This window comes from Gymnoscopelus microlampas, assembly GCF_963454915.1.
Source record: "Gymnoscopelus microlampas genome assembly, chromosome: 17".
Lineage (NCBI taxonomy): Eukaryota > Metazoa > Chordata > Actinopteri > Myctophiformes > Myctophidae > Gymnoscopelus > Gymnoscopelus microlampas.
In genome coordinates this window covers 17,637,068-17,664,712 of record NC_139954.1, presented here as the reverse complement: position 1 = coordinate 17,664,712, position 27,645 = coordinate 17,637,068, and the positions used below count along the sequence as shown (strand labels likewise).

Sequence of the window (27,645 nt, the reverse complement as noted above, 5' to 3'; positions counted from 1 at the left end):
TGTGTATTTCCATATGACAGCACACGTACGTGCTCATTTGCGTGTATAATGTGTGTTTGTGAATGTGTGATTTGCTATGAGTCTCTGTGCATCCGTGCATGCTCTGCATATGTCCCTATGTGACCTGTGCCCTCTCGCCTACTGCAGCAAGCCCCAGACATGACTGTGTGTGTGTGTGTGTGTGTGTGTGTGCGTGTGTGCGCGTGTGCGCGTGTGTGCGTGCGTGCGTGCGTGCGTGCTCGTGCGTACTTGTAATACTATACTTGTGCGGGCCTATGTCCCCACAAGTATAGTTTTTTGAGAAATAGACATTGAGAAAAATGTTCTGGTCCTCTCAAGAGAAATAGGAAAGAATTCAGGTTGTGATAGAACTTTAGTGGTTAGGTTTAGGGGTTGGGGTTGGAGAGTACCATATTTATATTAGTTGTGCACCAGTGCCACTCATTGAACATAGCAGATCTACAAACCCACAATGTGTCGCAGTGCGCTGTGTTGTGAGCTTGTAGATTAGCTATTTTCAGCTTTTGGGTTAGGGTTAAAATGGCGTTATTTTGTAAAAATAAAAATTACTTTTATTAAATTGCCTAAAATGTTAATGTCCTCATAAGTATAGTAATACACACACACACACACACACACACACACACACACACACACACACACACACACACACACACACACACACTGGCACACTCCCATTGAAAGGGAATGGTCTTGAACAGTGGAAGGCTGGGGTTGTCACTGATGACGCTGGCTCCAGCAGCTGGCTCCAGATCACTAGGGACCTGGCCCCTGCTATTGTCCCCCTCAGGACCCGGTGACATGGCACTCGCCCTTCTGTCACACACACACACACACACACACACACACACACACACACACACACACACACACACACACACACACACACACACACACACCTGCCGTCGCATGCCTGCACAAACCTGGTGGCCTACTAAAGATCTGGAAAACCGTATTCGATGGTTGATTTAAAAGTGCTACTAATGCATGTCTGTGCACACACCTACTGTATTTGAAACCGATATAACAGATCATGCTTGTTGCAGTACATGCCTGTCTCTTCCACACACTGCGCCTACTGACGCACGCACGCACACAGCTTTCTGATTAAGTCATGATAGATCGTCCCCTAAAGGCCTGACCTACTGAATGGTGTGTGTGTGTGTGTGTGTGTGTGTGTGTGTGTGTGTGTGTGTGTGTGTGTGTGTGTGTGTGTGTGTGTGTGTGTGTGTGTGTGTGTGTGTGTGTGTGTGTGTGTGTGTGTGTGTGTGTGTGTGTGTACAAATACCTAAAAACATGGGCATTAGAGCTGTTAGGGACTGTATTGGTGGCGATGTTGCAGGGTGTTGATTGCCAACGACTTGTTGTGACGTACAACAATATCTTTCAGCGGTTCGTTAAATATAATGGTACTAGTTTGAGGCTGCTTTGTGTTCATTTTCTATTTTTATTATCATTTTTTTCCATGGTTATGATGCAAGTCCATGATGATTTTTTGCTGTGCACATGTCATTCAATTTCTCCCACAGACGGAAGTGATTCTCAACCTTTTCTGGATCGGCCCTGATCCCGAAAAGGTTGAGAATCACTTCCGTCACTTGATCATTTTGAAAGTGTTCGCAGCCCACCCATCTGACCACTTACGTTAAGTGGTGAGATGGGTGGGCCAAGTGCATTTTCAGAGCGTGTTTATTTGAATAATCAATCAATCGATTATGTTCAAACCTGTGGGCCCCGGTTATACAGTACTTAATTAGTAGCATGCCGGTAGCAGTGTGATCAATTTAGAAAAACACACACACACACACACACACACACACACACACACACACACACACACACACACACACACACACACACACACACACACACACACACACACACACACACACACATATATATATATATATATATATATATATATATATATATATATATATAAAATTACAGCTTTCAACCTGGCATCCTTATTTTGGGCATGTCAATAATATAGGTGAAGATTTTCACAAATTTTCAAAACCTTTCTAAAATAGTAGATTCACAAGCTTAATTATACTTAATACATTAATACATAACTGTTGATACCGATGTCATCAAAAAAAGGCAAATAACGGGTGGATATATGAGTCTGGCTGATATATATCAGTCTGGTTCTAGTATGGAGACTCTCTCACTCCATCAGCGTTTCCCCAAACACAGGCCTGCAAACAGCAGGTGGTGTGTGTGTGTGCGTGTGTGCTTCTGCACTGCCCTCCTTGAGTGACCCAGAGGGCACTAGGCCTAAGGCCATCCTTTTGTACCTTCCAATTCTTATGACCCCGACCCCACCTCCCCTGACACACACACACACACACACACACACACATACACACACACACACTATGTGGTCTGTGCTAGGTTTGTCTGGCTTGCTGTCCCTCTCTGTAGGTGGGAGCATGTGTTAGAGCTGTTAGTATTGCTGTGTGTGTGTGTGTGTGTGTGCGTGTTGTGCGCGCGCGTGTGTGTGTGTGTGTGTGTGTGCGTGTGTGTGCGTGTGTGTGTGTGTATGTGTAAGATATCTGCTCTCCTTGGCTTCCAGTGAAGGCCTTGTGTAGCCTGGGGGCTGGAGTAATCCCCACCACCTGGAAAGGTGTTTCCACAGTGGGAAGAGCCATAGGCTGTCCTGCTGTTCCTCCACTGCAACTCATTCATCTAAACTCGTGTTTTCCTCTCCTTCTCTTTTACCTCAGTCTCATTCATTGTCTTCAGATTTCTTCGTCGTTCGTGTAGGCGAGGCTTTTCAAATCAGTTTGCACTTTAAAATGCATTAAATGCAACTTTGAATAAAAGGTAAAGGTGCCATAAAGTTCACTGTGTTGGATTACCTATCAAGTCAGTTTCAAGTGTCTATATGATTTGAATACCGTGTCTGTAACCCGGGATTCGAGCCCCGGTCTCCTGCATGGGAAACCAAGCATCTTCTACCGCTTAGACAAAGGGAAATCCCCCCTTGGCCAGGGGAGATGTTAGCTGGTAGGGCTACTCTATTTCATTAACCCCCCTTTGACCTCCTCCACCGGGAAACCACCAATGTAACACCCAGGGCTACTCCATTACACCCAAGTGAATGGAATCCAGTGGCTTCCTTGAAAATCAAAGAAACCACAGGATGCTTTGGAAAATCAGAGGTGATGTCAAGTACAGAATACCATGGGTGCCGGTATGGTCTTTTAAGCCAGGGGTTCTCAAAGTGGGACCGGGGACCTTCATGGGGTTCCAGGGGGGTCCCCAGTGAAATGGAACAGTAGTTGAACCACTTCGGCCCTATTTTATACTTTAAAAAATGTTTAAAAATAGAAGATTTGCAATTTTTCCCCTTTTCCCCCCACGAAGACATGTCAAAAATATGGACGCCAGGTTCAACGTACTTTTGTAGTTAATATGACTGTCTTCTAGAAGTTGAGAGAATGTATAAACATTTATTCAAATTTCAGGTTTCACTCTTCACTTTTATCTCCCTACCTACAGTAGAATTCTGTACTAAATCTAACAACAATAGCGCTCTCTTATGGGGTCCCTGGCACAACATACTTTCAAATGTGGGTCCATGGTAACATCAATTTTGGGGGTCCTTGACATGAAAATGTTTGGGAACCACTGCTTTAAGACATGCAATAGGAAGTCCCCTGTGGCTAACACAAGTCAGAAGTGAGATGAGCGAAGTCAGTGTTTAACCACTGCCTGGAAATATTTAAACCGTGGAAGGGAAAACAAAGCTGACCAGGGTTTACTTGTGTAAATAGCATCTGTGCTGTGCCCACAGATAGTGTAGCATTTATAACCCCTGCCACCAAATGTTCACCTACACTTCTATAGGCCTGAAACCTGCCGGAGCCTTCTCGCATGCATCTCTATTGTGCTCGCTTCTTCTCTTAAGCTTAATTTACACTATGCAGAACGGCGGCGTCACTTGACTGAAAGAACTGATTGATCAGTTCTTTCAAGCAAGCGTCACTGTCCTTCTACGGAGTATAAATTATGCTTTAACTTCAGCGCTGATCTGTCTCTATAAATAAAATACTAAAGACTAGTTCCTACCCTGCCTGGGGGGAAAAAACAGAAGTGTGTGCCATAAGGGGACATGTGATGGAAACAATTCAGTGAGAGGAGAACATGTTTATTCAAACTAGAGATTTAAATCCACCTTGGGGCAAACAGGTTGTGTGTGATTCCAGGTTGTGCATGATTCTAGGTCGTTTCTTGTGTAAACAGTATTTGTGCTGTGTGTGTGTGTGTGTGTGTGTGTGTGTGTGTGTGTGTGTGTGTGTGTGTGTGCGTGTGCGTGTCCATGTGCGTGCGAGTGGGGGAGTCTGTTGCGAGGAAGTAGGGGACACCTGTTTATGTTGGCTCTGGAAGCAGATGGTCCATGCTGCCCCCAGTCCCCTGAGGGAGACACTGTCAGCTGAGCCCCAATTAAAGAGTCACCACAAGTCAAACAGTGGAGACGCTAAGAGAGAGAGAAAGAGAGAGAGAGCAAGACTTGCAGGTAGTTTATTAGGTAGAGAGAGAGAGAAATACACAGTCTAAGAGAGAGAGAGAGAGTGAGAGAAAGAGAGAAATCAGAAGAAACGAGTGCGTCATTGCTTTACACAAACTGCTGACACAGAATTGGAAGCCCACAATTGTAGCTGTAGCATTACGATTTCTATTTACTAGAACAAAGAACACGAACTAGAAACACTAAGTATAAGGGGTGTCCACTGCTCTCAACATAATATAATGACCAGAAGTCAATGTTGTGTGCAGGTCATGTATCACTCAAGGCTAGAGCATGCTGTCAGTTTCACTACACACCATTTAAACTCCAAGTTCAGACATACATCAGGGATCTCTAATATAAGTTACTACTGTAGGCCATTACACCAGGAGCGACGCAAATAAACGATACAAAAAAGCACCGCGATTATTTCACATCAAACTCTTATTTTGGCGATAGCTTATTCATACAGATTGATGATTGTATTTGCGCAGATTTTTTTTACCTTGTTTTGAAAAAAAAATACGTCGCTTCAGCGCCTCATTATAAGCGTGCCTTTAACACTGAGGATTTAACTATGTGGATTAGAATAGCACTGGAAACTGTGTAAGGATTAGTTTTTGATTCAAGTTGAATCAACAACTCATTCTGTACAACCAGATTTGCAAGACTTTGTGAGTGCTGCGCTTACAGTACAGTATAGATATCTTTTTGTTAAAGTGGAAAAATTAAAGCTGTATATTCTGACAGTAATTGCTACAGAGTGTTTGGTCAGTAACATGGGTCTCTCCAGCTCTTTTAAAAAACTGAAAATAAATTTCAAGTGGGTTACAAATTTCATCCAACCAGGAAAGAGAACACCACAAAGAAATAATCTTATCAGCATGTGTTCCAGTTCAAAATTTTCCGCTCATTTATTTGTTTATCACTTCTCTTAGTTTATCCTGTATCCTGTATGCATTCTCTCTCCTGATTAGATGAAATTGATATCCTGACCTGAACATTTATTTTCTGTTCACTAAAGAGCTGGAGAGATGGATATTGAAAAAAAAAACACGAATTTCTATGGGAATATACGTAGATAATAATAATAGCTTAAATTTATATAGCACCTTTCAAGAAACCCAATAATTTAATTGTTGTTTTGAAATGTATTGGATGCCCACCAGATGCTCAGTGAATGAACCAAGATACAAAGCTCTCCGACTGGAAACTGTGTTTAGTAGCATTGAGCGAACATCAATCTAGACTAGACTAGAGGACTAGGAACTCCAGTGAGAACTGGACGGACAATACGCGCATCCTATGGCTAGATATGATTTTACGCAGAGATTTTGAGGAGTTGCCACTTGAGAGCTCAAGGAGGCTCATCAGAGCTCATTGGCTGTTGACTTGACTGTCCCGGACATGAGAGCCCGCCTCCATGACTGGCGAGAAAATCAAACCAGTTTGATTTTGTGCAGGGGCTGTTAAGACCGCTATGACCGTTCTCAGAAATGAACAGTTGTGTCCCTCTTGAGAAGATTACTTATAGTTTAAGAAATGGGTTTGACACTTTTTTGAAGATTTGGCAACCTTATTTGGACTTTATAGAAACGTTGTCCCTACCTCAACCTGTATCAGAGATGGAATAGGTGGTTATCTACAGCTATCTCGGTCTAGATCTATTATTTCTCGAAGCTACTTAATGTTTTTACAACAGATTTGTCTCTTCTTAATGTTCCTTTTCTTTCTTTTTTGTACCTTTTTATTTTTGATTATGTTTTGATTATTATTATTATTATTATTATTATATTTTTTTATCTGTGCTGTCCTTTATGTATGTGGGTTTGTATGTGGGGAGGGGGGAGGGTTCTGGGGGGGTTGTATGTATACTTTGTGAAAAATTAAAATGAAAAAAAAAGACCGCTATGACCGCATCGCTGGTGGTGTCGGTCAGGTTCGCACTGCCTTATATGTAAATGAAGGCAATGGTTAAGGAAAGTCTTCTGGTGAGATGGACTTCCCTCTTGAATTGAGAGCAGTGAGCTTCACAAACTGCAGTAACCAACCACTTATGCCTGACACATAATACGAGCCAATCTACAAGCTCACACAAAAATATTTGCAACAAGGGTAAGGTGTAGTCATGCAAACAGTGCGGGGGGGTGGGGGGGGGTTGTAATACGTAGCCTCAGTTCCCAGTTCCCCTCTGTGCTGGGGAAATAGCACAGCACTGAATCCTTTGAAGACACACCACTATTTTGTCAAACCTGTCCAAACAATAAATGCCCCCCTTCGGCTCTTTTGTCCCCGCCCTTGATTATTCAACATTCTCCCTCCCAGTTTCTTACTCTCTCTTTCAGCTCAAAGCTTAAAGGGCAAGACCACTTTGGTAGAAGGTTTTGGTTGTGTAGTTACCCTGCCATGATGTAACTCCAAAGGTGGACAAGAAATCAAAAATAATTGCTCTAGAAATTGATAATTCAAAATATGCTCCTTATTGACTTACATTGTACGGTAAAACAGCTCTCAAAGTCAATCTTGTAGCACGTAAACGAACACAAACAAAGCTGATTCAGACAATATAGAACATCACCAAACCCAGTACTGTTTTTCTTTTTTAATAGAAATGTCAACTTCCTGCTGATTTTACTATTTGAAGATCCGGATCAACATAGTCAACATTTTTATTTAAAAAAAAAACAGTACTGGGTTTTGATGTTCTATATTGTCTGAATTAACTTTGTTTGTGTTCGTTTATGTGCTAAAATAGTGACTTTGAGAGCTGTTTTACCATACAATGTAAGTCAATGAGGAGCTTATTTTGAATTATAAATTTCTAATCAATGGAGCAATTATTTTTGATTTCTTGTCCACCTTTGGAGTTACATCATGGCAAGGTAACTACACAACCCAAACCTCTACTATGTGGTCTTGCCCCTTAAAAAAACTGCTTCAAAAGGCTTTTTTGGCCTCGGTGCCCCAAGTGTGGCACTGACTTATGCAGGGCCAGGGTGGCATGAAGTATGATCTCTGAAGTATAGCTCCTTTTGGCAAGTGACACCGGCGCTGTACAGAGGTTAAATAAAGCTCTTGATGTTATGTCCCCCCGCCATCCCACACGTCCACTACTTATTTGTATTTCTTAAACACACACATACATGCAGACACACACCCCGTAACACCCATTTAAGGTGCACACATTACTTTCACCATAATTTGTTTAATTGTTTAGAGTTCAGCCCCCCCCCCCCCACACCCCATGTATGTAACAAAGAGGTCCAGGGAGACGGGCTCAATTCTAGGCCCTCTCTTATATCTCTGTGTGTTTGTGTGCATATGTGCGTTTGGTCATATACGTACGTCTACATGTGCATGTGTGTGTTCTGTGTGTGTGTGTGCGTGCACGATGCATCCTAATGTGTGTGTGTGTGTGTGTGTGTGTGTGTGTGTGTGTGTGTGTGTGTGTGTGTGTGTGTGTGTGTGTGTGTGTGTGTGTGTGTGTGTGTGTGTGTGTGTGTGTGTGTGTGTGTGAGATGGCCCTGGGCCTGCATGGTGTGTCTGCGTGCAGCTGCCCTCCGAGGGTCCTCCTTTGTGTCGTGTCCCCCCCCCCACACACACACCATTGTCAACACGCCCCCTTGTCCATTCACGGCTCGAGCCAGCGGATGGGCTGGTGGTGGGGGGAGTTGGTTGGAGAAGGGGGGGTTGCTGATAGTAGAGGAGCATTGAGTTCATGTGTCTTTTTGGCTGTGGGTGAGGGGTAGGAGTTTGGGTATGGGCTTGTGTGAGAGAGAGCATACTTCATACATTTCCTTCTTGTTCTTAACTGTACATACTTAACATTTGTTTTCTGTTTGGCAATGCATGTTTCACATGCCAATTAAGCCCCTTTGAATTGAACTGAATTGATAGCTAGGCAGTGTGTTTTGCATTTAATTGTATATTATTGTTTGTCTTTAAATGTTTCGATGAATTGAATACACAGGACCCCAATGGAAACAAGCCATAGAGCTTTCCTGGGTTATCCTTTTAGCATCCTTTTGTATGAAACCGTACCTCTGTGCTTTTTTGCTGTTAATAAAGTATTCAATAAAAAAAAGGGTATGCATGCATAGTAGTTCTGGAAGAAGAAAAAGAAAGTTAACTGAGACTTGCATACATGTTTATGTGCATTGTGTGTATGAGCATGCCGGCAGATTAGGGGTGTGTGTGTGTGTGTGTGTGTGTGTGTGTGTGTGGGCGTGCATGCATGCATGCATGCGTCCTCCTCATTGTGAAGTCACTGCGTTCCTATTGGCCAGTGGGCAGTCTCTGTTGCAAAGAGGGAATGGTAGAAGTTTTGCAGCTGCATTTGTTGTCTCAGTCACACTGTTGAACCTGCCTGTCTGGGGGCATTGCACTCTGCAGCTCTACCAAATAAACTACAACAAAGAAAACCCAAGGACTGTTGCTAGACGGACACTGCTCTTCTCTTCTCCTCAGAGGCTATTTGGATTGGCAGCCTTATTTTCTTTACTTAGATTCTCTGCTGGATTCCAGAGATAATTAAAGAATAGAGGAGTTTTCATCCTCTGCTGCCAAATTTTGGGAATTCATGCAGAAGTGTGTGTGGTTTCTCAGCTTGCTGGAATAACCAAAGATATTTCAATAGAGCAATTCTAGGAAGTCAGTCTTTTTGTCATTTCTCACTGGAGCCCTTGGTAAGTACGTAAACCTATTTATATCATTATTATTGTATTATTAATTGCCTTCATTTCACCAGGGTTAGCTTGAAAGTTATGTATGGTAAAAAGCAGTCACATCATTTGTATGCTGTTGGAGAATCAATTTCCCATATTTGTTATTTTATTACTTATTTTACTTACTACTTAGCTACTTACGACTCTATTTTATTAACTTAAATGTCAGTTTTATGACTCTGTCTGCGCTATGAACCCACAAAAATCTGTTTCACAATTATGTGAATTAAGCAATTAATTCAAATCTTATTTGGTCAGCTGTTGCACCGTGGCCTCTTCACCTCACCATTACACTAGGGTTAATAACGAGACCATTACACAACCATCTCTCCATCCATCAGGCTCACACAGACACAATCAGATCAAATCCTGGAGGTCATCACATACCTATTGACCAAAGACATGACACTGATAAACTATGAGCAACAAAGACATTAATAGGTATATATCTTCCACCAAAAGTCATCATTAACAATACTTGTGATTAATAATGGTGGTTATATATCAAGCAGAGACCTAATACATTGCAATCAATTGTATTGAAACTTAGAAACTAGAAGACACTACAATATATAACCACATTGCTCATATGTGGCATAATATTGCAACACAACAAAGATTCTGCAGGAGACTGACGTGTTTGGATGTCAAATTATGTTCTCCTTTTTAGTTTTGTTTTTGCTTGCTGCTTACAGTAGTAATTACTTCCTATAGCTTATCTTAACCACTTAAACCCTATTCTATAGTTTCAAAAATACCGTAGGCATTCTACAAGCTCAACATGTGATCCAAAGCTTGTAGATCTGCAAGTTTACAAACTGTGCTGCCTTTTGCTTGTTAACTGTTGTGTATATAGGCTACTCTGTAGGTAATGGAAACATATCTAAAAAGATATGTTTCAAGTTAGCAGATATTTGGGCCACAGAGAGAGAGCGTAGAAGGGGGGGGGGGGGGTGGGGGGGGGGGGTTAGCAGCAGACAGGAGCTGGATGCTCAAATTTGAAGTGTGTTGAGTTTCTGCAACACCTCTGGGCTCCCATCACATGATGCTGATGATGTCAGCATCATCAGCATGATGCACACTGAGCGTGCTGAGCTCAGGATGCGCCACAGAGATCACGTGAACCTGAACCAGTTGCCCGAAGGGGGTGGGGGGTGGGGGGGGGGGTTGTATAGGAGAGTACGCAGTTGTAGAAGTAAGACGAGGAGGATTCTGTGTGTGCGCGCGTGCGTGTGTCAGTGTGTGTGAGGGCGTGCTTTCAGGATGGTCCCCTGTGGATTCAGTAGGCATCTGTTGCCCCTGCTGCCTCTAATCCAACCCGCCCCCCCCCACATCCCCCTTTGTCCCGTGCAGACGTCACTAGTGTGTGGTGGAGGACCAGCTCGGCTGTGTCCAGCTCTGCCCAGCCGGCAAATGGCAGCCGCACAGCCGCGGTTCAAACCCCCCGGGAGTGACACAGGTCTGGCCTCAGGGGAGCGACAAGACACCCTAACACCCCCGCTACTCTCTCTCTAGGACCCCAGGGGGATATCCCCTCCCAGACCTCCAGACATATAGACACACACACACACACACACACACACACACACACACACACACACACACACCTTTGTTACTCTAATCGGGAGGACATCAACATTTCAGGACACCGATTTTATGACACCCTAACCTTAAAGCCGAAAATAGCCGCGTAGATCTGCTATTTTAAGTGTCCAACACCAGCGCACAACTAAGTATATACGTAAATCAGCCATAACTCTTATCTCTAACCCCAGTCCCTAAACCAAACCTCTAAATGCCTAATCCCAACCCCTCAACCAAACTTCTAAATAATGGCTAACCCTAACCTGAATGTTTTCCTAATTGTAAGCCTAACTAAAAAAAAAGAAAAATCTTCCATAATACAATGAGCCTCAAAGCCTGTCCTACCACTCTCCTGTGAGGAGGATGTGAGGGTGTCATTACATTTTAAGGTGCAAAGACTCAAGGAAACGATGCGAGTGAAGGACGCGAGGATGTTATAGTGTCATACGCTCAGTCACAACCCCACAACATAAACATAGGCCTATTCATTGTTTGGGGCGGCATACAGTGACTCAGGAGGTAGAGCGGCCATCTGGGAATCGGAAGGTACCCCGTTCGATCCCCAGCTCCTCCAGGCTTTGTGACTCCTGGTTAAGTGTCCCTGAGCAACACACTTTACCCCTAACGGCTCCCCCGTGCTCTCACTTGGACCAAGTCATCAATACAGAGAACTAATGTCACCTCAGCGATCAATACAAAACCCCTTTTTTTTTTTTCATTAACCACCGTCAACCTGTCGTCCATATATTGGGTGCCAGGTTGCCATGGTTTACATTATTAGCCTGGAAACCAGACGAATCTGCCAGTGTAAATCCTTTTAGCCCTCAGTGATATTAGTCTGTCCATGCCAGGCTAGGTTTACATTATGTTTAGAATTTTTCAGCATTTCCTGAATCTTTCACATTTTCCTAAAATAGTAAAAATAGCAGATCATGAGCATGTTGTATATCGGCTATTTTTGCAGTTCATTGTATGACAAATTATAGGGTTTAAGTGGTTAAGTGAAATCAGCTTTTTATAGAAAAGAAAGGTGGTTATTTTAAGTAATTTTTGGTGATGTAGGTAATAAAATGTCTCAACACAGCTACACAGTAAAATCCTCAATGTTCTTTTATTTGTTAACTCTAACTGCTACTACTAATGGCGTCACAATATTTCAAATATTGCTGATGTCATGTTGAACTTTCTCCCCCCTTTTTTCCCTTCCTCCTGACGTCCTTTAGGATGTGCTTGGTTGTGACAGCAGCACTACAGTGTTAACTAAAACAAAGACCAAAACTAAAAGGGGAAAACATATTTTAACTGAAACTAAACTAAAATGTTTTCAAAACAAATAAAACAAAGCAATATTAACTAAAACATACTCAAATTAAAACAAAATATAAATATGCATGTAAAACAATTATTTTCCCACCATCATATCTGATGTCATGCATTCTTTCATCCTACCTTTTTCAGCTTTGATAAATCAAGGTTTTCCTCATAATACCTGAAAAATAAGACTCAAGAATCTATATTAAAACTAAATTAAAACCAGTCAGTTTCTAAAACTAAAACTACTTATGCACTCACAAAATTAACAAAAACTAAAGTGACGTCAAACACCAAACTGAAACTAATGAATATTACAAACAATAATAACTTGTTTACACAGTGAGGAATTAACAGGTTGTCAGAGCAGCATTACAGTATACAGTGAGGAATTACCACCAACTCTCATTCAAATGATGGTCATTTGAATCCGTAAACTGGGGGGTTTCTTTACACTGCTAGCCGCTTGGCAGGTGACCAACCATTGTTTTGATGCTGCTTTGTATTCTAAATGTTTGTTGGTCAAACGGTAAAAGTGGCCTGTGTCCTTTTGGATATCAGACCAAGAAAATGAAGTAAAAGTAAGAGCAAATCTACAACCATTTAGGCATGCGACTTACAAATGTGAGATCAGAATAAGCAGAGTAAGTATGAACTCTAGTCAATAAACAACAAGTTAACTAATCACATAAATAGAGTGTAGGGCGAACAGTGTAGTCAGTGCCTCACCATACCAGGTAAACAATGAACCTAGCATCTGTCTAAATCACATTCTTCACATTTGGGGTTCAGAAAAACTAACCTACAAAACAAAAACGAGATCACGTGACATAAGATATATGTCTGCATAGTGGACTGCATAGGGGTACAAGGGGAGAGAAGTGCTGGGGCGTGAGGTAGAGTCTGAAGAGGCGAGTTGACGAGTCTTACTGCAGAGTTTATTACAGTTTATTTATTGGGAGCCAGGAGGGAGAAGAGTCTGGGAAAGGTGGAGCGTTGTAGCCTTATTATTAAGGCTAGGAGACTGATCTAAGTGATCAAGAAGGGTTAGAGGTTTGGATCATGCCTTGAAGGGAGGGGGGTGCCATGCCTTTTCCAAATGCCAAATCTGTTATGCAGTCAAACATGTATTGTGGCTGTTTATAGTTTAAGTACAGATGAGCCAGACTGAGTCTGGCATAGCGTTAACCACTTAAGCCCTACAGTATATACTTTGTTGTACGATGAATAGCGAAAATAGACGATCTACAAGCTCACAATGCGTCACAATGCGACTGATTGCATTGTGTGGACACAAGTGTTCCTTAGTTAGATTAACTTTCTGCCATTTTCAAATGTTATGCTTTGTATGGTCCTGTTAATGTGAACCTTTCAGTAATATTTTGCATCATTTTAGTTCTCATGACCGGATTATTAAGGCGAGGCGATTTAAATCTGATGGTTATTTGCTATGTGCTATGTAGGCTTTATACATTCTATGGGTGTGAAGTGGTAATAATGGTCTTTACATTTTATAAAATGACATGTGTAACGGTCTTAAAAGTATCCTCAATAAAAACAAAGTTATATATATAAAAAAAAGAAGGTCTTTACCCCATTATTTTTTACTTTTTTGACATTATATTGTGTGCATATATACTGTATTTTCTTACCATTTACCACAAATCTGTCAAAATATCATATTTATTATCTGGATGCTTTGGTGACTTTTTCATGCCAAGAGAGCAAAATAGATTGAGAGAAGTACATTATGTAAATGATGAAATTCCATTCTATTTCTTTTTTGTTTTTGGATTTCTTTGGATCTAATTTAGAACAGTTGGATATAGAATCTAGAACACAATACATTCTAGCCAGTAATTTGTATACCATGGCAGAGCAGCTGCTTGTAGGTTATACAACCACCACACATGCATATTTTGTTAATTCCGTTACAATGGCCATTTGTTTTAGGCTATAAATCCTCACACATCTGCATGATAAAAAGAATTGTTGCATTTCCAGTGCATACGATCCCAGTGTTGCTGTTCTGTCAGGCTGGTCAGTATTGAGTATCTTTGTTGCATTTTTGCAGTGGTGTCACTGGTCTGGTCCCCTTTGCTGTGTCATTTTGCAGTGATGACACTGGTCTGGTCCCCTTTGCTGAGTCATTTTGCAGTGGTGTCACTGGTCTGGTACTCTGTCTGTGCTGGGTCACTTTGCAGTGGTGTCACTGGTCTCGTCCCCTGTCCTGGGTCATTTTGCAGTGGTGGCAGAAGTGATGGAATGGAATCAGCACCTGACTGTTGTAGGACTGCGAATACCGATTATTTTCTTCGAAAAACAGCGATTAGCGATTATAATAACTTTTTCGAGTCATAGCGGCCAACTCTATGGCTTGGGTTCCTCCGACACCAAGGGACACACAGGTAGATCGGTTGAACACATTTATTATATACAGTGCCAAGATGTTACAAGCCAGAGCGGATGGAATTGATGTCATGACAGAGGCTCTCTCCTGAGTGTGTGTGGATGACTGATTTATCCTGTGTGCATTGATCATTGTCCACACCACAGTGTGTATCTTTAATGTGTTAAAAAAAACTATACATCAATGAATCTATCAAAGATTTTTTTTATAATTGACTCAATTGATTAACCCCTTAAGCCCAATTTTGTACTTAGTCTTTCAACAGTGTCACGCAAAAATAGTAAAAAATAGCAGATTTACAAGCTCACAACGTGTCACATGTGATATGTTGTCAGGTATTTTAGCTATCTTAGAAAATCGGTTATGTTTTATGATGTTGCACCCCTGGACTGTTCTCACGCAGCAGATTATCACTATTGTCACTTCAGTGTGTACACAGTACAATCCTCAGTGTCAAATTAACTCGGCATGTACAAATGGAACCAAAATGGATCCAAATGCTCTCAGTAGTGGTTCATGTGGTTAACATGTTTCAGAAGATATCCTTTGTGCTGTGTCATCGTTCTTTTAGTTGATTCCCCTGGAATCCTGTCCGGTGACTAAGGCCTGCACTGCATTACTAGGGGTCACTTGCTGTGTGTGTGTGTGTGTGTGTGTGTGTGTGTGTGTGTGTGTGTGTGTGTGTGTGTGTGTGTGTGTGTGTGTGTGTGTGTGTGTGTGTGTGTGTGTGTGTGTGTGTGTGTGTGTGTGTGTGACGGGTGTAGCATGAATAGATACAGCCTCCGTCTGTGCATGCCGTATACCGGTAGTTCTAGTGAACAATGACCTCCGTCGCGGGAGGACAGATTGGCTTGGCAGCTGTTTTGTTGAGCGACAGCAAGCCAGACACACTTCTCTCCCCACCGCGGCCCCGCCAAGCCCCCCCCCCACACACACACACACACACACACACACACACACACACTCTCGCTTTCTCCTTTTGTGCTACTTTCATTGTTGGAGGACTAAATTATTCCAGCCCTCTTCTGGCATTCATGGAGACAAACAGTGACGCGGCAGCTTGGATGCTGGGGGTCGGGTCATTAAGGGGGCCCCCGTTTTCCGGTGGGCTGACAAGACCCCTCTCCCATCCCCCTTTGCGGTGATCACATACAGTATTTTATAATACTGAAATACTAGGCCATGTCCAAGCACACAGTACAATTCTGAGTGTAAATTTAACTGAGTTTGCGTTTAGAGATTATACTGTGTTTTGTTGGTACTTTTGCAGATATAAACCCTTGCACCCGTTGCCATTTTGCATTATGTCCAAATCACTGTTGTAATGTAGGCCTATCAGTAATGTTGCTTAGTTACTCTATATTAGCAACACCACTATATTATTGGTTATTTAAAGGGCAACGTTTAGACCGTTTAGGTCTTCATCAGGCATATGGTTTTTGACAGACAGAGGAACATATTTATACCAGAGTCATTGGTAGAGCAAAATGTAAAAAATGTTGCCCTTTAAATAAAAAATGTTTGGGACCTACAATCCAGTGTGCAGATATTTTAACTTATGATCTCTGTCTTGTTATCCAACGCCTAGCCTAAAACAGATAGTGTGCAGACAATATCTTGATTAAACTCAATCTGTTAAATAGATTTTATGAAACCTAGTGTCCCCATTCTGGAACATTCAGTGAAAATAGCAGGTCTTACAAGCTGCAATGGGTTTTGGCAATTTTTGACAAGGAAATTTGGTGTAGACTAGGGTAAAAAAGGAGGGGGCTTAGTATAAAGCCCTGGGGACACCGGTCAACGAAGGGTTTAAGTGGTTAACAGCTGACCACCAGCTTGATTTACAAGGTTCCTTGAAGCTTTCTTTTATTGAAGAAAATAACATGTATTCATGAATAGAGGACTGGTCTAACATTGTTCGGCATTCGGCTTAATCGGCAGCACAATGAACAAAAGGTTTGACGCTATACTTATGCAATATCCTGCCCCAAACAAACACAAATTATATCCATGGATAAAGAAACCTTTAAGTCCAGCGAATCCTTTGTGAAATGGAAATCTTTTAGATTTGAGAGAGAGAGAGAGGGGGGCGGGGGGAGAGTGTGCGCGCGCAATGCACATGCGTGCATGAGAGAGAAAGATGTGGGGGTTACAGGAACATATGTTTTTTTTTGTTTTAACAGGGTCACAAGTACTTATCCAACACAACAGGTCCCTCATTGATTCAGCTAATCCAAGGACAGTGTCCCTCAGTGTCTGCAGGCTAGAGCTGTGTGCTCTAAAACGTACAAATGTTCTAAGGATTGTAACTATGGGGGAACCCCAGATGGTTCCCTGAGGAACCCCACCACTAAACTCTTCTTTACAAGCTTGCGCCTTCAAATCCCTATTTTCGGCGAAGATATAAAGTGTAAAGCCAAAACAGGAGAGGGCGTAGGAAAGACCCCTGGGGGACTTTGAAGTCCTTGAACAATATAGGTCTTAAGGTTTTAATACGTACAGTAAAGGCAATTGGCAGTTTCACTCTGCAACATATTTAACACAAGCATATCAAACGTTGCTTAATTTGTTTGTCTATTTTTTTTTTAAACTATCCGCTTGATTCCCTTCCCATGCCCAATAAATTGTTTATATTGTGAGCTATATGGTGTATACATGTTGACAATGGTGTAAAGTAACTAAGTACATTTACTGTACTACTCAAGTACACTTTTCAGGAATTCTTACTTTATGGAGTGTTTTCAATACTTTATACTTCTACTCCTCTACATCTCAGAGGCAAATATTGTACTTTTTACTCCACTACAAATATTTGAAAACTTTTGTTACTTTTACTCTTTGGATTTGGATTATTATTACAAAACATATATTAACCAACCACTTTTGAAAATAGACGATTTGAATAAATTTTATGCAGTTGTAACTTGTGAAATGGGACATTCTGCATAATGAGTAATTTTACTTTTGGTACTTTTTGAATTTTGATGCCAATACTTTTGTACTTAAAAAAAATATATACATTTTGAATTCTTTACTTGTAACAAAGTATTTTTACATTGTGGTATTGATACTTTTACTTAAGTAAAACATGTGAGTACTTCTTTCATCACTGCGTGTTGAAGCACTTTAACAGGCTAGTAACATGACCAAACGTGTAATGCTGTGCTTCGGTGCTTTTAAAGCACTGAAAAGACATTATCATTTTCAGTACACTGCTCCTACACTTGGGTCATGCAAGGCTATGTCGTTGCTGTCGGGCGGAAACCTCTTAACTCCATATTCTGGAGCAGTACACACACGTCATAGCCAAGCTGTGAGTTGGTGCTCGGTATCAAACCCAGAATCTTACAATACAAGGGCGAGCTCTCTACTAACTGAGACACACTCGGGCACAAAAACAAACATGAACAAACTTAATACACCCATGACAGGCCCCTTTAAAATCAATGATTCATAAAAGCCATTAGTCATTGGCTTATTCCACATGGTTTATAGTTCAGAAATGTGTTTAAAGCTGGATTTGTTCTGGTATTTCACCTCAGGTGTGATTTATTGTTCAGTGTTCACTTTGACATTTGAGCTCATTGCTGCTTAAATGCAAATCAGGTGCAGAGGGAGGAGACATATTATTACAGTTTGCAACCTGCCTTTGTAGAAATGCCCCTCGACCGTACCTTTGTATCAAGTGAACACACACAGGGACTGGACAAATGGAAAATGTCACAAGTCTAGTTGTCACATGGGCACTGTCCTAGCTTCCAAGATTACTGTCACATACAGTACAGTGTAGTACCTCCTGTACTTTAAGAACCTTCTCCACTCTTAGATCGGTTTGTATGAGCACAGTATGTCTGTCTAGTGCGGAATCACATTCAATTCTGAAACACCAATCATCTCATTAGTCAACCCAAACACAGTAGCCTTTCTGTTTTAACCTTTCTCTTGTTCTCTCTCCCCTCTCCCCTATAGGCTTCCCTCCCAGGATTGGTCAGTGAGTCATCAGCAGTAACGGTGGGGTCCCCCAGGTGTCAGGGCGGTCAGGGAGGTAATAGCAGGCGTGGGACTGGATGTGTGAGGCGGCTTCATGGGCCTGAACGACCATCTGGAGGATGGGACGGGCTGCATCCTCAGCCTGGGGCTGGATTTGAACTACCTCCACGTGGAAGGAGGCCGACATGCCACCCAGAGTGCCACCGCCGGGCACTTAGGGCCCCCGCTGGCCGGAGAAGAGGAGGCGGGAGCTGCCGGTTGTGGTAACGGCAGCAGTGGCAGTAACAGTAGGAGCAGCAGCACCAGCAGCAGTTTGAGCATTAGCAGCATTAGCATCAGCAGTAACTGCTCAGAAGAAAGTGCCGTCTCGGACAGCGACGATGAACGGGTCCAGCGCCGGTTTCCTGTACCCCTCCAGAACCCCTCTGCACAGAACATATCCCCTCGAGACTCTCCGCCCCCAACGACGATGCCTTCGCAGCCGCCGGCGACAGCAAAACCGGTCGCCTCCGCGGATCCCCTCTCAGACTATCGAGCCAAGGTGGACTTTGCCCTGAAGCTTGGCTACCCTGAAGAGCTGGTGCTCCTGGTCCTGAGGAAGCTAGGCCCCAACGCTCTCATCAATGACATACTGGGAGAGCTGGTCAAACTGGGAACAAAGACGGAGATGGAGCAGCAAGTCGGCGTCCTGGGGGGAGGTGGATTAGGAGGAGGCGGAGGTCCCACAGCCTACCAGTCCTCCTCCTTTTCCGCTCATTCCTCCTCTTCCTCGTCCCGCTCCTCCTCCACCTCCTCCCTGGACTCCTGCCGGTTGCTGTGTCCCTCGCGGCTCCTGGAGGACAAGGAGAACTTGAGGCCAGTTGTATTGGATGGAAGCAACGTGGCCATGAGGTGAGGAATGGGGGTCTACCTACAGTAATGGGACAAAATGAGCGTCGCCAAGTGAGCCGGTACATTAGGGCAGTGGTTCTCAACCTGGGGGTCGGGACTCCCAGGGGGGTCCCCGCATGATTTTTGGGGGGTCTCCAGATGACGAAGTGACAATTTAAGGACTTTTAAGACCTTTTTAATACTCTGAAAAAAAGAAAATAAAGTAGAAAATAACATTACTGCATCAAAAGTAATAAACAAACTATACTATAAAAACTGGTCAAACATTGGCCAAATTGCCAAATAATATAAGAAAGAGGTCAACATTGTGAAAATAGCCGATCTACAATCTCACAACGCAAGTTGTTGTGAGCCTGTAGATCTTCTATTCTCACAATATTTATCTGAGTCAGACACAATGTAATGACTCCTACAATTCCAAGTGCTTGTCAGGTGGGTCCCCAGTTCAAATATTATTATTTTTGGGAGTCACGGCTTGAAAAGGTTGAGAACAACTGCATTAGGGGTTGCTGTTAGAACGGCCTGCAGGGGCTTCCAGTGGAGGCAGGTTTTCACTGTGATACGCTGACACAACTTAACACAACTTCTAGGGAGGCGGAAACTATGTGTAGTGTTGGGCTCATGCACTACATTGTATTAGTAATGCAAGTTCTGCATTTTGCATTATGTTTTTTATGAACATAAGCAATAGCCTGAACAAAATATATATTCAAACCATTTAAAAAACATGCTGTTAATTCCAAACCCCTTCCTTGCCTGGAAACCTGTTTTTCTCATTTCAAAATCTTTCCAGGAATGTTATGACTGTGGGAACCCTGATCGTCGTCGCCTTCCCTCATTATTTACTGCCCAATGCCCATCTCTAAAATAACCATGATCATTTTCTTCACAGTCATGGAAACAAGGAAGTGTTCTCCTGTCAAGGTATCCAACTCGCTGTTGATTGGTTCCTGGAGCGAGGACACAGTGACATCACTGTATTTGTTCCTGCCTGGAGGAAGGAACAGTCACGACCTGATGCACTCATAACAGGTAACGGACAACCTTCATATTGATAGTAGCAATAATAATTTATTTATTTTACTTACCTGTTCTACCCCAGATTTGAAACCCGGTCTCCTGTGCAAGTGCTGACATTTTTACCATTGAGCTAATAGACCCTGCCTGCTTGCTCATGAGAGAAATGTAATTCCTCCTGATGATCTAATTCTGGTTGGTTAAATAAAAAGATGGGAGAGCAGTATATCGTGTGCAGACATTCCCTTCTTCACTTGATCATTTTTTGGGTCCAGCACCGTGTTCAAAGAACTGTGGGGATGCGCATATCCTACCTTTTAAAAAAAAAAATATTTTGACCTTCAGGTCAAACTTTGAGACAAACCAGAAATAGGTGTAAATGTCTCAATAGAAAAGCAGGGAGACCAAATACAACCACCCCAATTGTATAAGTTATATTTATATTGTATTAACATCCACCATACAGATTGGACAAAATGAAAAATATATCACACAAAAAAGTTACATAATACAGCTTTAACTGCAATAACCAGATATATATGTATAGGTTGTTGTTGGAGGTGGGGTGACACATTGTGAGCTTGTACTGCAGATTTGTTTTCATTTATTTTTTAAGCCATTTCACAATGAGGGGTCCACAGCCAGAGGCTATAGCTATTTGGAGTCATTGGTATGGAAAGGTTTGGTGACCTCTGGGCTAAGACATGAATGATTAAACCACTGTGATGATATCTGTCTCTGCTTGCAGACCAGGAGATCCTGCGCAGGTTGGAGAAAGAGAAGATTCTGGTCTTCACTCCGTCCCGTCGTGTTCAGGGTCGTCGGGTTGTTTGTTATGACGACCGCTTCATTGTCAAGCTGGCCTATGAGTCAGACGGCATCATAGTTTCCAATGATAACTACCGTGACCTGGCCAATGAGAAGCCAGAGTGGAAGAAGTTCATTGATGAGCGGCTACTGATGTACTCGTTTGTAAACGACAAGTAAGAGTTCCTCACCATAACAAAACTATAACTAAAGGGTCCCGTGAAAATCCTGACAAATAGTTCCTACAGTATATGGGTACCTTCTGGGGTTCCCCAAAGGTTGCATCTGAAGAACCCCTGAAGATCCCCCAAAGCACATTTACGTTTTGGATTGAAAAAATTGTTACTGTAGAAAAATACACAACTGATGTTCTTGTTTTTTTTCTTCTTTTTTTTTAGTATCTAAAAATATCGCTTTTCCATTTTTTCCTGTGGATTTAGGTTTATGCCACCTGATGACCCTCTTGGTCGACATGGGCCCAGTCTGGAGAACTTCCTGAGGAAGAGACCCATCATACCTGAACACAGGAAGCAGCCCTGTCCCTACGGTAACAACACCAACATCCCTTTACTCTCATACAACAGTTTGTGACACAAATTAAAGCTGCAATCCCAACCTTCTTTTAGTGAGTAAAGTGTTATTTTGACCAATCTTTAATGATAAACTATATTAACCCATTAAGTCCTATGGCCGATTCTACTAATGTCTTCTGAATCCTAACAGTTTTCTGAAAAAGTTATGTTGCTATATCAGTGGTTCTCAAACGTTTTCATGTCAAGGGCCCCCAAAATGATATGTATTTGGCTGCGGACCCCCATCTCAAAATACTTTGTTCCAGGGACCCCCAAAAGCAAAGATTTGAGTTAAAATGTTCACTTAAAAAATAAAAATCTATTTAAATATCAATTTAAATAGATTAGAATAGAAAGAATAGCATATCTACAAGGTTGTGACGTGCTATGAGCTTGTATATCTGCTATTTTTAATAGACAACCAATGTGCTATATATACATAGCTAAAATCTAAAATGATACAGATGCTTTCCCAGTTTTAATATTTTATTCAATAAAACGAATACAACTGCGGTGCTCAGATGACAAATGAAGATCCTGTGTTTGAGTAGAACACCTACTGGTTGAGCTATTGCCTGAAGCTCAGAAGAGCAATAACACCATCTGTCAGATGTAAAAGTGAAATGATGCCAGGCGCCACATTCAACAAGCCTTTTTCCTGTCACTATTTACATTCTATAACTATATATCCACTTGGTCGGTATTATACAGAATCAGCACTGACTTTACTTAAACCCTATATACTTTGTTGATCAGGGTCCCCCAGGGCTCTATACTATGCCCCATCCTGTTTTCGCTCTGCACTAAATATCTTTGCCAAAAATAGCTGATCTACAAGCTCACAACGCGTCGCAAGCTTGTAGATTGGCTATTTTCGCTGAATGTTTGCCCCCAAAATAGGGACGCTGGGGTTCCTGTGGTGAACCTAGTAATTACATTGTACATGCCAGGTGAAATATAATCTCTGTTCTCTCTTAGGGAGGAAATGCACCTATGGCCACAAGTGTAAGTTCTATCACCCAGAGAGAGGCAACCAGCCCCTGCGTGCAGTGGCTGATGAGCTCAGAGCCAGCGTCAAAAGTTCATCATCTGCCAAAAGCCTGCTTGGAGACACCCTGATAATAAAGAGCCTCCATTTACCCAAGGGCCAAACAGATGGGATGCTGGTGGAGACAGATCTTGCCCGAGGACCTTCAAAGAAAAAGCTGGACTCTGGCCTTCATAGTGATTGCTTCAGTGACTTCCTGGAAGATAGGCTGGGTGTCCGGGCCAAAGCTGATACTCGCAGGGGAAGCAGCAGCAGTAGCAGCAGCTGTAGTAGCAGCATTGTCCTGGGGCACCTTGCTCCAGGGGGGCCAACGGGAAGCCAGGACAGGTGGGACCAACCCAGGGGAGGAGATGGAGGGACCACAAGGGTCGTTGGCGCGTCGGGGCCAGGCCGCACTGACACCTACCCCACATGTGAGTCCCCAGAGCTGGACTACAGCTGCCTGATGAGGGCCTACTCCAGCCTCAGTCTGGTTGTGCCCCAAAGTCCAGAGAGGTTCTTCCCGGCTGACTTGCGGGCCGGGTCGCTGGCATCGGACTGCAGCAGCGAGGGCAGCGTCAGCTCGGACTCCTTCTCCCCTGACCCGCTAGATGACAGAATCAAATGCCACCGTCACCACCGTCCCACCCACTCCCACCACCATCACCACTGCCCCAAACGCTGCTCCCACCCTCCGGCCAGCCACTCCGCTCCCAGTGTGGGGCTTCACCCTCCCCATAGTTACCCCTTGCCTCAGACACTGCGGAGGCTACCTGGCTTTGGCTCGGAGGAGCCTCCGTCCTCGTACCCCCCCCATCCTTCACACCCCTTTAAGCCACCCTTGTTCTACCTACCTCTCCACCCGCAGCATTCGTCCCTAAGCAGCCGCGCTGGGTGTCCGAGGGACTACCCAGCCCCTCCACCCACTCTTCCCCAGACCTCCCCTCTGGGCCACAGTCTACTCGCCTCCCCCTGGCAGGAAAGCAGGCCCCAGGACTCCCGATTGTACGAGGGGTCGCCCCTTCACGCCAGGAGGGACTATGCTGGATTGAACCAGCACCATCAACAGCAGCAGCAGCATCTGTCAGGGTGGGAGGCGCAGTACCAGCAGCCTCCCAAACCTTTTCTCTGCCAGAGCCTTCCGGAGGGCCGTGACGAGGGCTGGCACTCGCCCTGGGGCAGGGATGGTCACTTGTCACCTCGCGGTCTATCTACGTCCCAGCACCCCCACACTTCTCTGCCTCTGTCCCACAGTGCTCATAGCAACAACCACCCACCGGTGGCCCCCCAGCATCAAGAGTCCCCTACCCTGGGTCGATACCAGGACCTGAGGGAGAATGTGTTTGTCAACCTGTGTAATATCTTCCCTCCAGATTTGGTGAGGGTGGTGATGGGCAGAAACCCCCATGTGACGGATGCTCAGCAACTGGCGGCAGCCATTTTGATGGAGAAGTCCCAACAGGGTTACTGATAGTAATCACTGTGGGCGAATGGCACCAGTAAACAATCCATAAACAGGTGTGGGTCCACACTTACACAGGTTTGCCTTGGACAGTTCAAATTTGTTAAATGATCTGGGTCGTTTTCATCTTTTGCAGCATCAGCAGGGTGAAGCAGAGGTTAATTTGAAACTTGAAAAGGTTACGGCCAGGCCTGAGGTTTAAGATATGAACCTCCTACTGCTTATTGGATGTAATAGAGTATGACCAAGAGAAATTGTGATATCATATTTTTGAAATTGTATTTAAAGAGGACGAGCCTCGGGCTACAGTACAGTACTTTATTTTTCTATCTTCAGAGTTGCTTCTCTGCTCTGATTACCACGAGCACCTTCAGCACTTAACATCGGGATAGTTTTGCTGGCATTGGCAATGTGCTTTAGGGAGGGATTTGTTGTGTTTCAAGGTTGGCCGTGTTGTTATTCTTATGTTGTGCATCTTTAATTTATTTATTTTGTTCATGTTAAGTTATTTTAATTTTTTATCTGTTCTGCACTTTTTATTATTATTATTATTTAACCAGCTTTCATTTTAAATTGGCAATCACATGAGAATAACAAAAAAGAAATCTTTGCCTTTGGGTTACCTCCGTTTGAAATGACAAACTGGGGTAATGACAGCCATTCCAAAATATAAAAAAATTCAAACATTCCTACCAAACATTTGCATGCATAATGCATGGATTATCTCAGCAGAAGAGGTTGTGGTTTTCTTTCTCTAAACAGGTCTACCACCTGTTTCAGAGTGGCTGTAGTTAAATTAGATTAATTTCCTGTTTAGGGAAGTGAAACAGCCACAGCTGAATGTCTTAAAAAGTCCTTTAAAAAAAAAAAAAGAAACCCCCATTGCTTTGTTTATTTTTTAAGCTGCGTTCACTTCCTCTTGCCGGGAGAGCCCTGTCAGCTGACTTCACAGTTTGTGAGGTTGCAATATTGATTGAATTAAAACATGTTAAGTCTGTCCTCAACCACCATAGTGGCCATTTTTTAAATCATGTTCAAGTGGCTGTTGAGGAGCAAAGTGCAGGTGCACTGGAGTAGGTATTAACTACTGTTTTTTGTTGGCATTTTAATTGTCTTTATTTATTTAAACATAAGTGTTAATTTATTCTTGTCTTTTTTGTTCTGTATATTAAAGTGGTGGTGATTTTGTTGGATGGGGCCATGTCACATGTCAGGGCTGTCATCACTAGGGAGCTTATCTCAGCATTGTGTTGTTCCAGGCAGATGAAACAGGGTATTTCTGGCCTCTGCAGCAGGCCTACATTCTGCTTGCTTCAGGGACCGGTTTCAAATACACAAACACTTGCTTACTTACTTTCATACTTGCTTTCCCTGAGTTTGATACAGTTGATGTTGCTGATGATTCTTTCACATCATGATTCAGATGTGAAAGACATGGCAATGACCACAAACCACAAGGAAAATCCAGATCTCTGAATTTAAAAATGGGTTTTTCTGCATAGGGGTAAAATACTCGGCCACCACTTGGCTGGGCCCTCCAATGTACATAATTGGCCGTGTTTGTGGTTGGGAATCTGGCAGGGGAGAGTTTTCTCTGTCACTGCACTCATGACTCCTACAGGTTGGTCGGGGCACCTGTTCAGCAGGAAGCATAACTGGCAGGGATAGCATGTTCCTCCGCATGCGTTACGTCTCCCTGGTGAAACTCCTCACTGTCACAGAAAAAGAACTGGCTGATAACTCCCATATATCGGAGGAGACACATTGTTGTCTACACCTGCCCCAGGACTACAGTGGGGGTTGGCAGTGACAGGGACTACATGGGGGAAATGGGAATTGGCACAGCAACTAAATTGGGGAGAAAATGGGGAGAATTGGGAATTATATTTAGATAAAAAAGATGTCCTGCCTCTGTGTAAATCTAGCCTTGAATAACCACACAGCAACATGTGGCTGGAGAACGCCTCTTCTTGTTGATACAAATTGTATCCTGTTATTGTAATACCAGATCATTGTTTTATATGAGAATATTTATACAAGAAAGTATTGCTTTGAGTATACAGTATGTGATGGCAAATAGTGTCTTTGGCATGTTAGCCTATAGTATATGTGGGGGCCTTAAGTATTTGAGAGCATGAAATGCATTTTTTATTTTATTTTTCAACAGCATGTAAAGTTTTAAGAAGTTCTACTTTTTACTGCATTTGGGCTTCTTCATCAAGAAAAACTGTTTTCTTTATATTTTCACATGCTGGATTTTACCAAGCTACAGTTGTAGACTATTGAGATTTTACTGGATAATATTCAAGTGGAATGATGGTACTAATGTTGAAGAGATGCAGGATATATGCATGAAAATGGATTTCTACATGGACGTTCCTTACTCGTTACTTAGGGACACTACTGTAAGTCAAAAAGTGTTGAGTGAGACTCGCTTTCAGAAGCCATCCTTGATGGCCACAGTTGGACTTGGACTTGCCGTCCCAGACTGTAAAGCCTGAAAATATCAGAACAAGCTCACAAGCTCGTTGTGAGCTTGTAAATCGGCTTGTAAACTGGCTCGTCCGTCGTATGATGGACTATAAATTCGGCATAACATTACTGTCCACCGTCCCAGAAGTGCACCTTCCCTGGATGGGAAGCCTGCTTTGTTCACCTTGGTGGTCTAGCACTGTGTGCTAGAGCGTACCATTGTGTGTGGGCACATTCTAACAACAACATGGTTATGTGCTTTGTTAACACGCCTCTGGATATTCTGAACCATGTTCAGTAAAAGAGAGAGAACATTTATTTTTTTAATGTCATGGACTTTTTCATACCAAGGTTTTTTGATTGTTTGTTTTTTTCCTTAAATTTCAATGTTTTGTTTACCAACAATAAGAATTTTCTTTTTGTGTGTGTGAAATCATTAGGGTCTTGTCGCATAAAGGGATTTTATGTTTTATTAGGCTTTTTTTTGGTCAAATACTCTGGTGCTGATGGTTTGGATATATCAATGCCAGTTCATTTGTGATTGTCTGCTCAGATAATGTTATTTATGCTATAGAAAGACTTTTTCTTTTTTTTTATTCAATAGGGATGGGTTTGTGAGCTTGTAGATCTTAACCTCTTAAAGTTATGGCCTCACTGTGCTCAGGTCAGTGTGGTCACGTAGAATTAAACAACACTGGTCCATTTGTTTGTCACTCTTACATTCCAAAATGAGTATTACAAATAAATACGGTAAATCAAATAAACTAATTTACCAGACTAACATTGATAAACTTTTGATACCTCAACATTTTGTCATCAGTATTTTAAAGTAGCCAAAGGC

The 27,645-nt window shown here is 42.8% G+C and overlaps 1 protein-coding gene across 1 annotated transcript; it reads left to right on the top strand.

Annotated features, from left to right (window-relative positions):
• The first annotated feature begins 9,088 nt into the window (after positions 1-9,088).
• Positions 9,089-26,554, top strand: LOC311064695 (putative ribonuclease ZC3H12C). Its single transcript, XM_084084608.1, has 6 exons — positions 9,089-9,222; positions 18,536-19,447; positions 20,340-20,479; positions 21,213-21,447; positions 21,712-21,818; positions 22,822-26,554. The coding sequence occupies exons 2-6, from the start codon at positions 18,651-18,653 to the stop codon at positions 24,339-24,341; spliced, it is 2,799 nt and encodes a 932-aa protein (XP_083940734.1). The 5' UTR covers positions 9,089-9,222; positions 18,536-18,650; the 3' UTR covers positions 24,342-26,554.
• Positions 26,555-27,645: the final 1,091 nt, after the last annotated feature.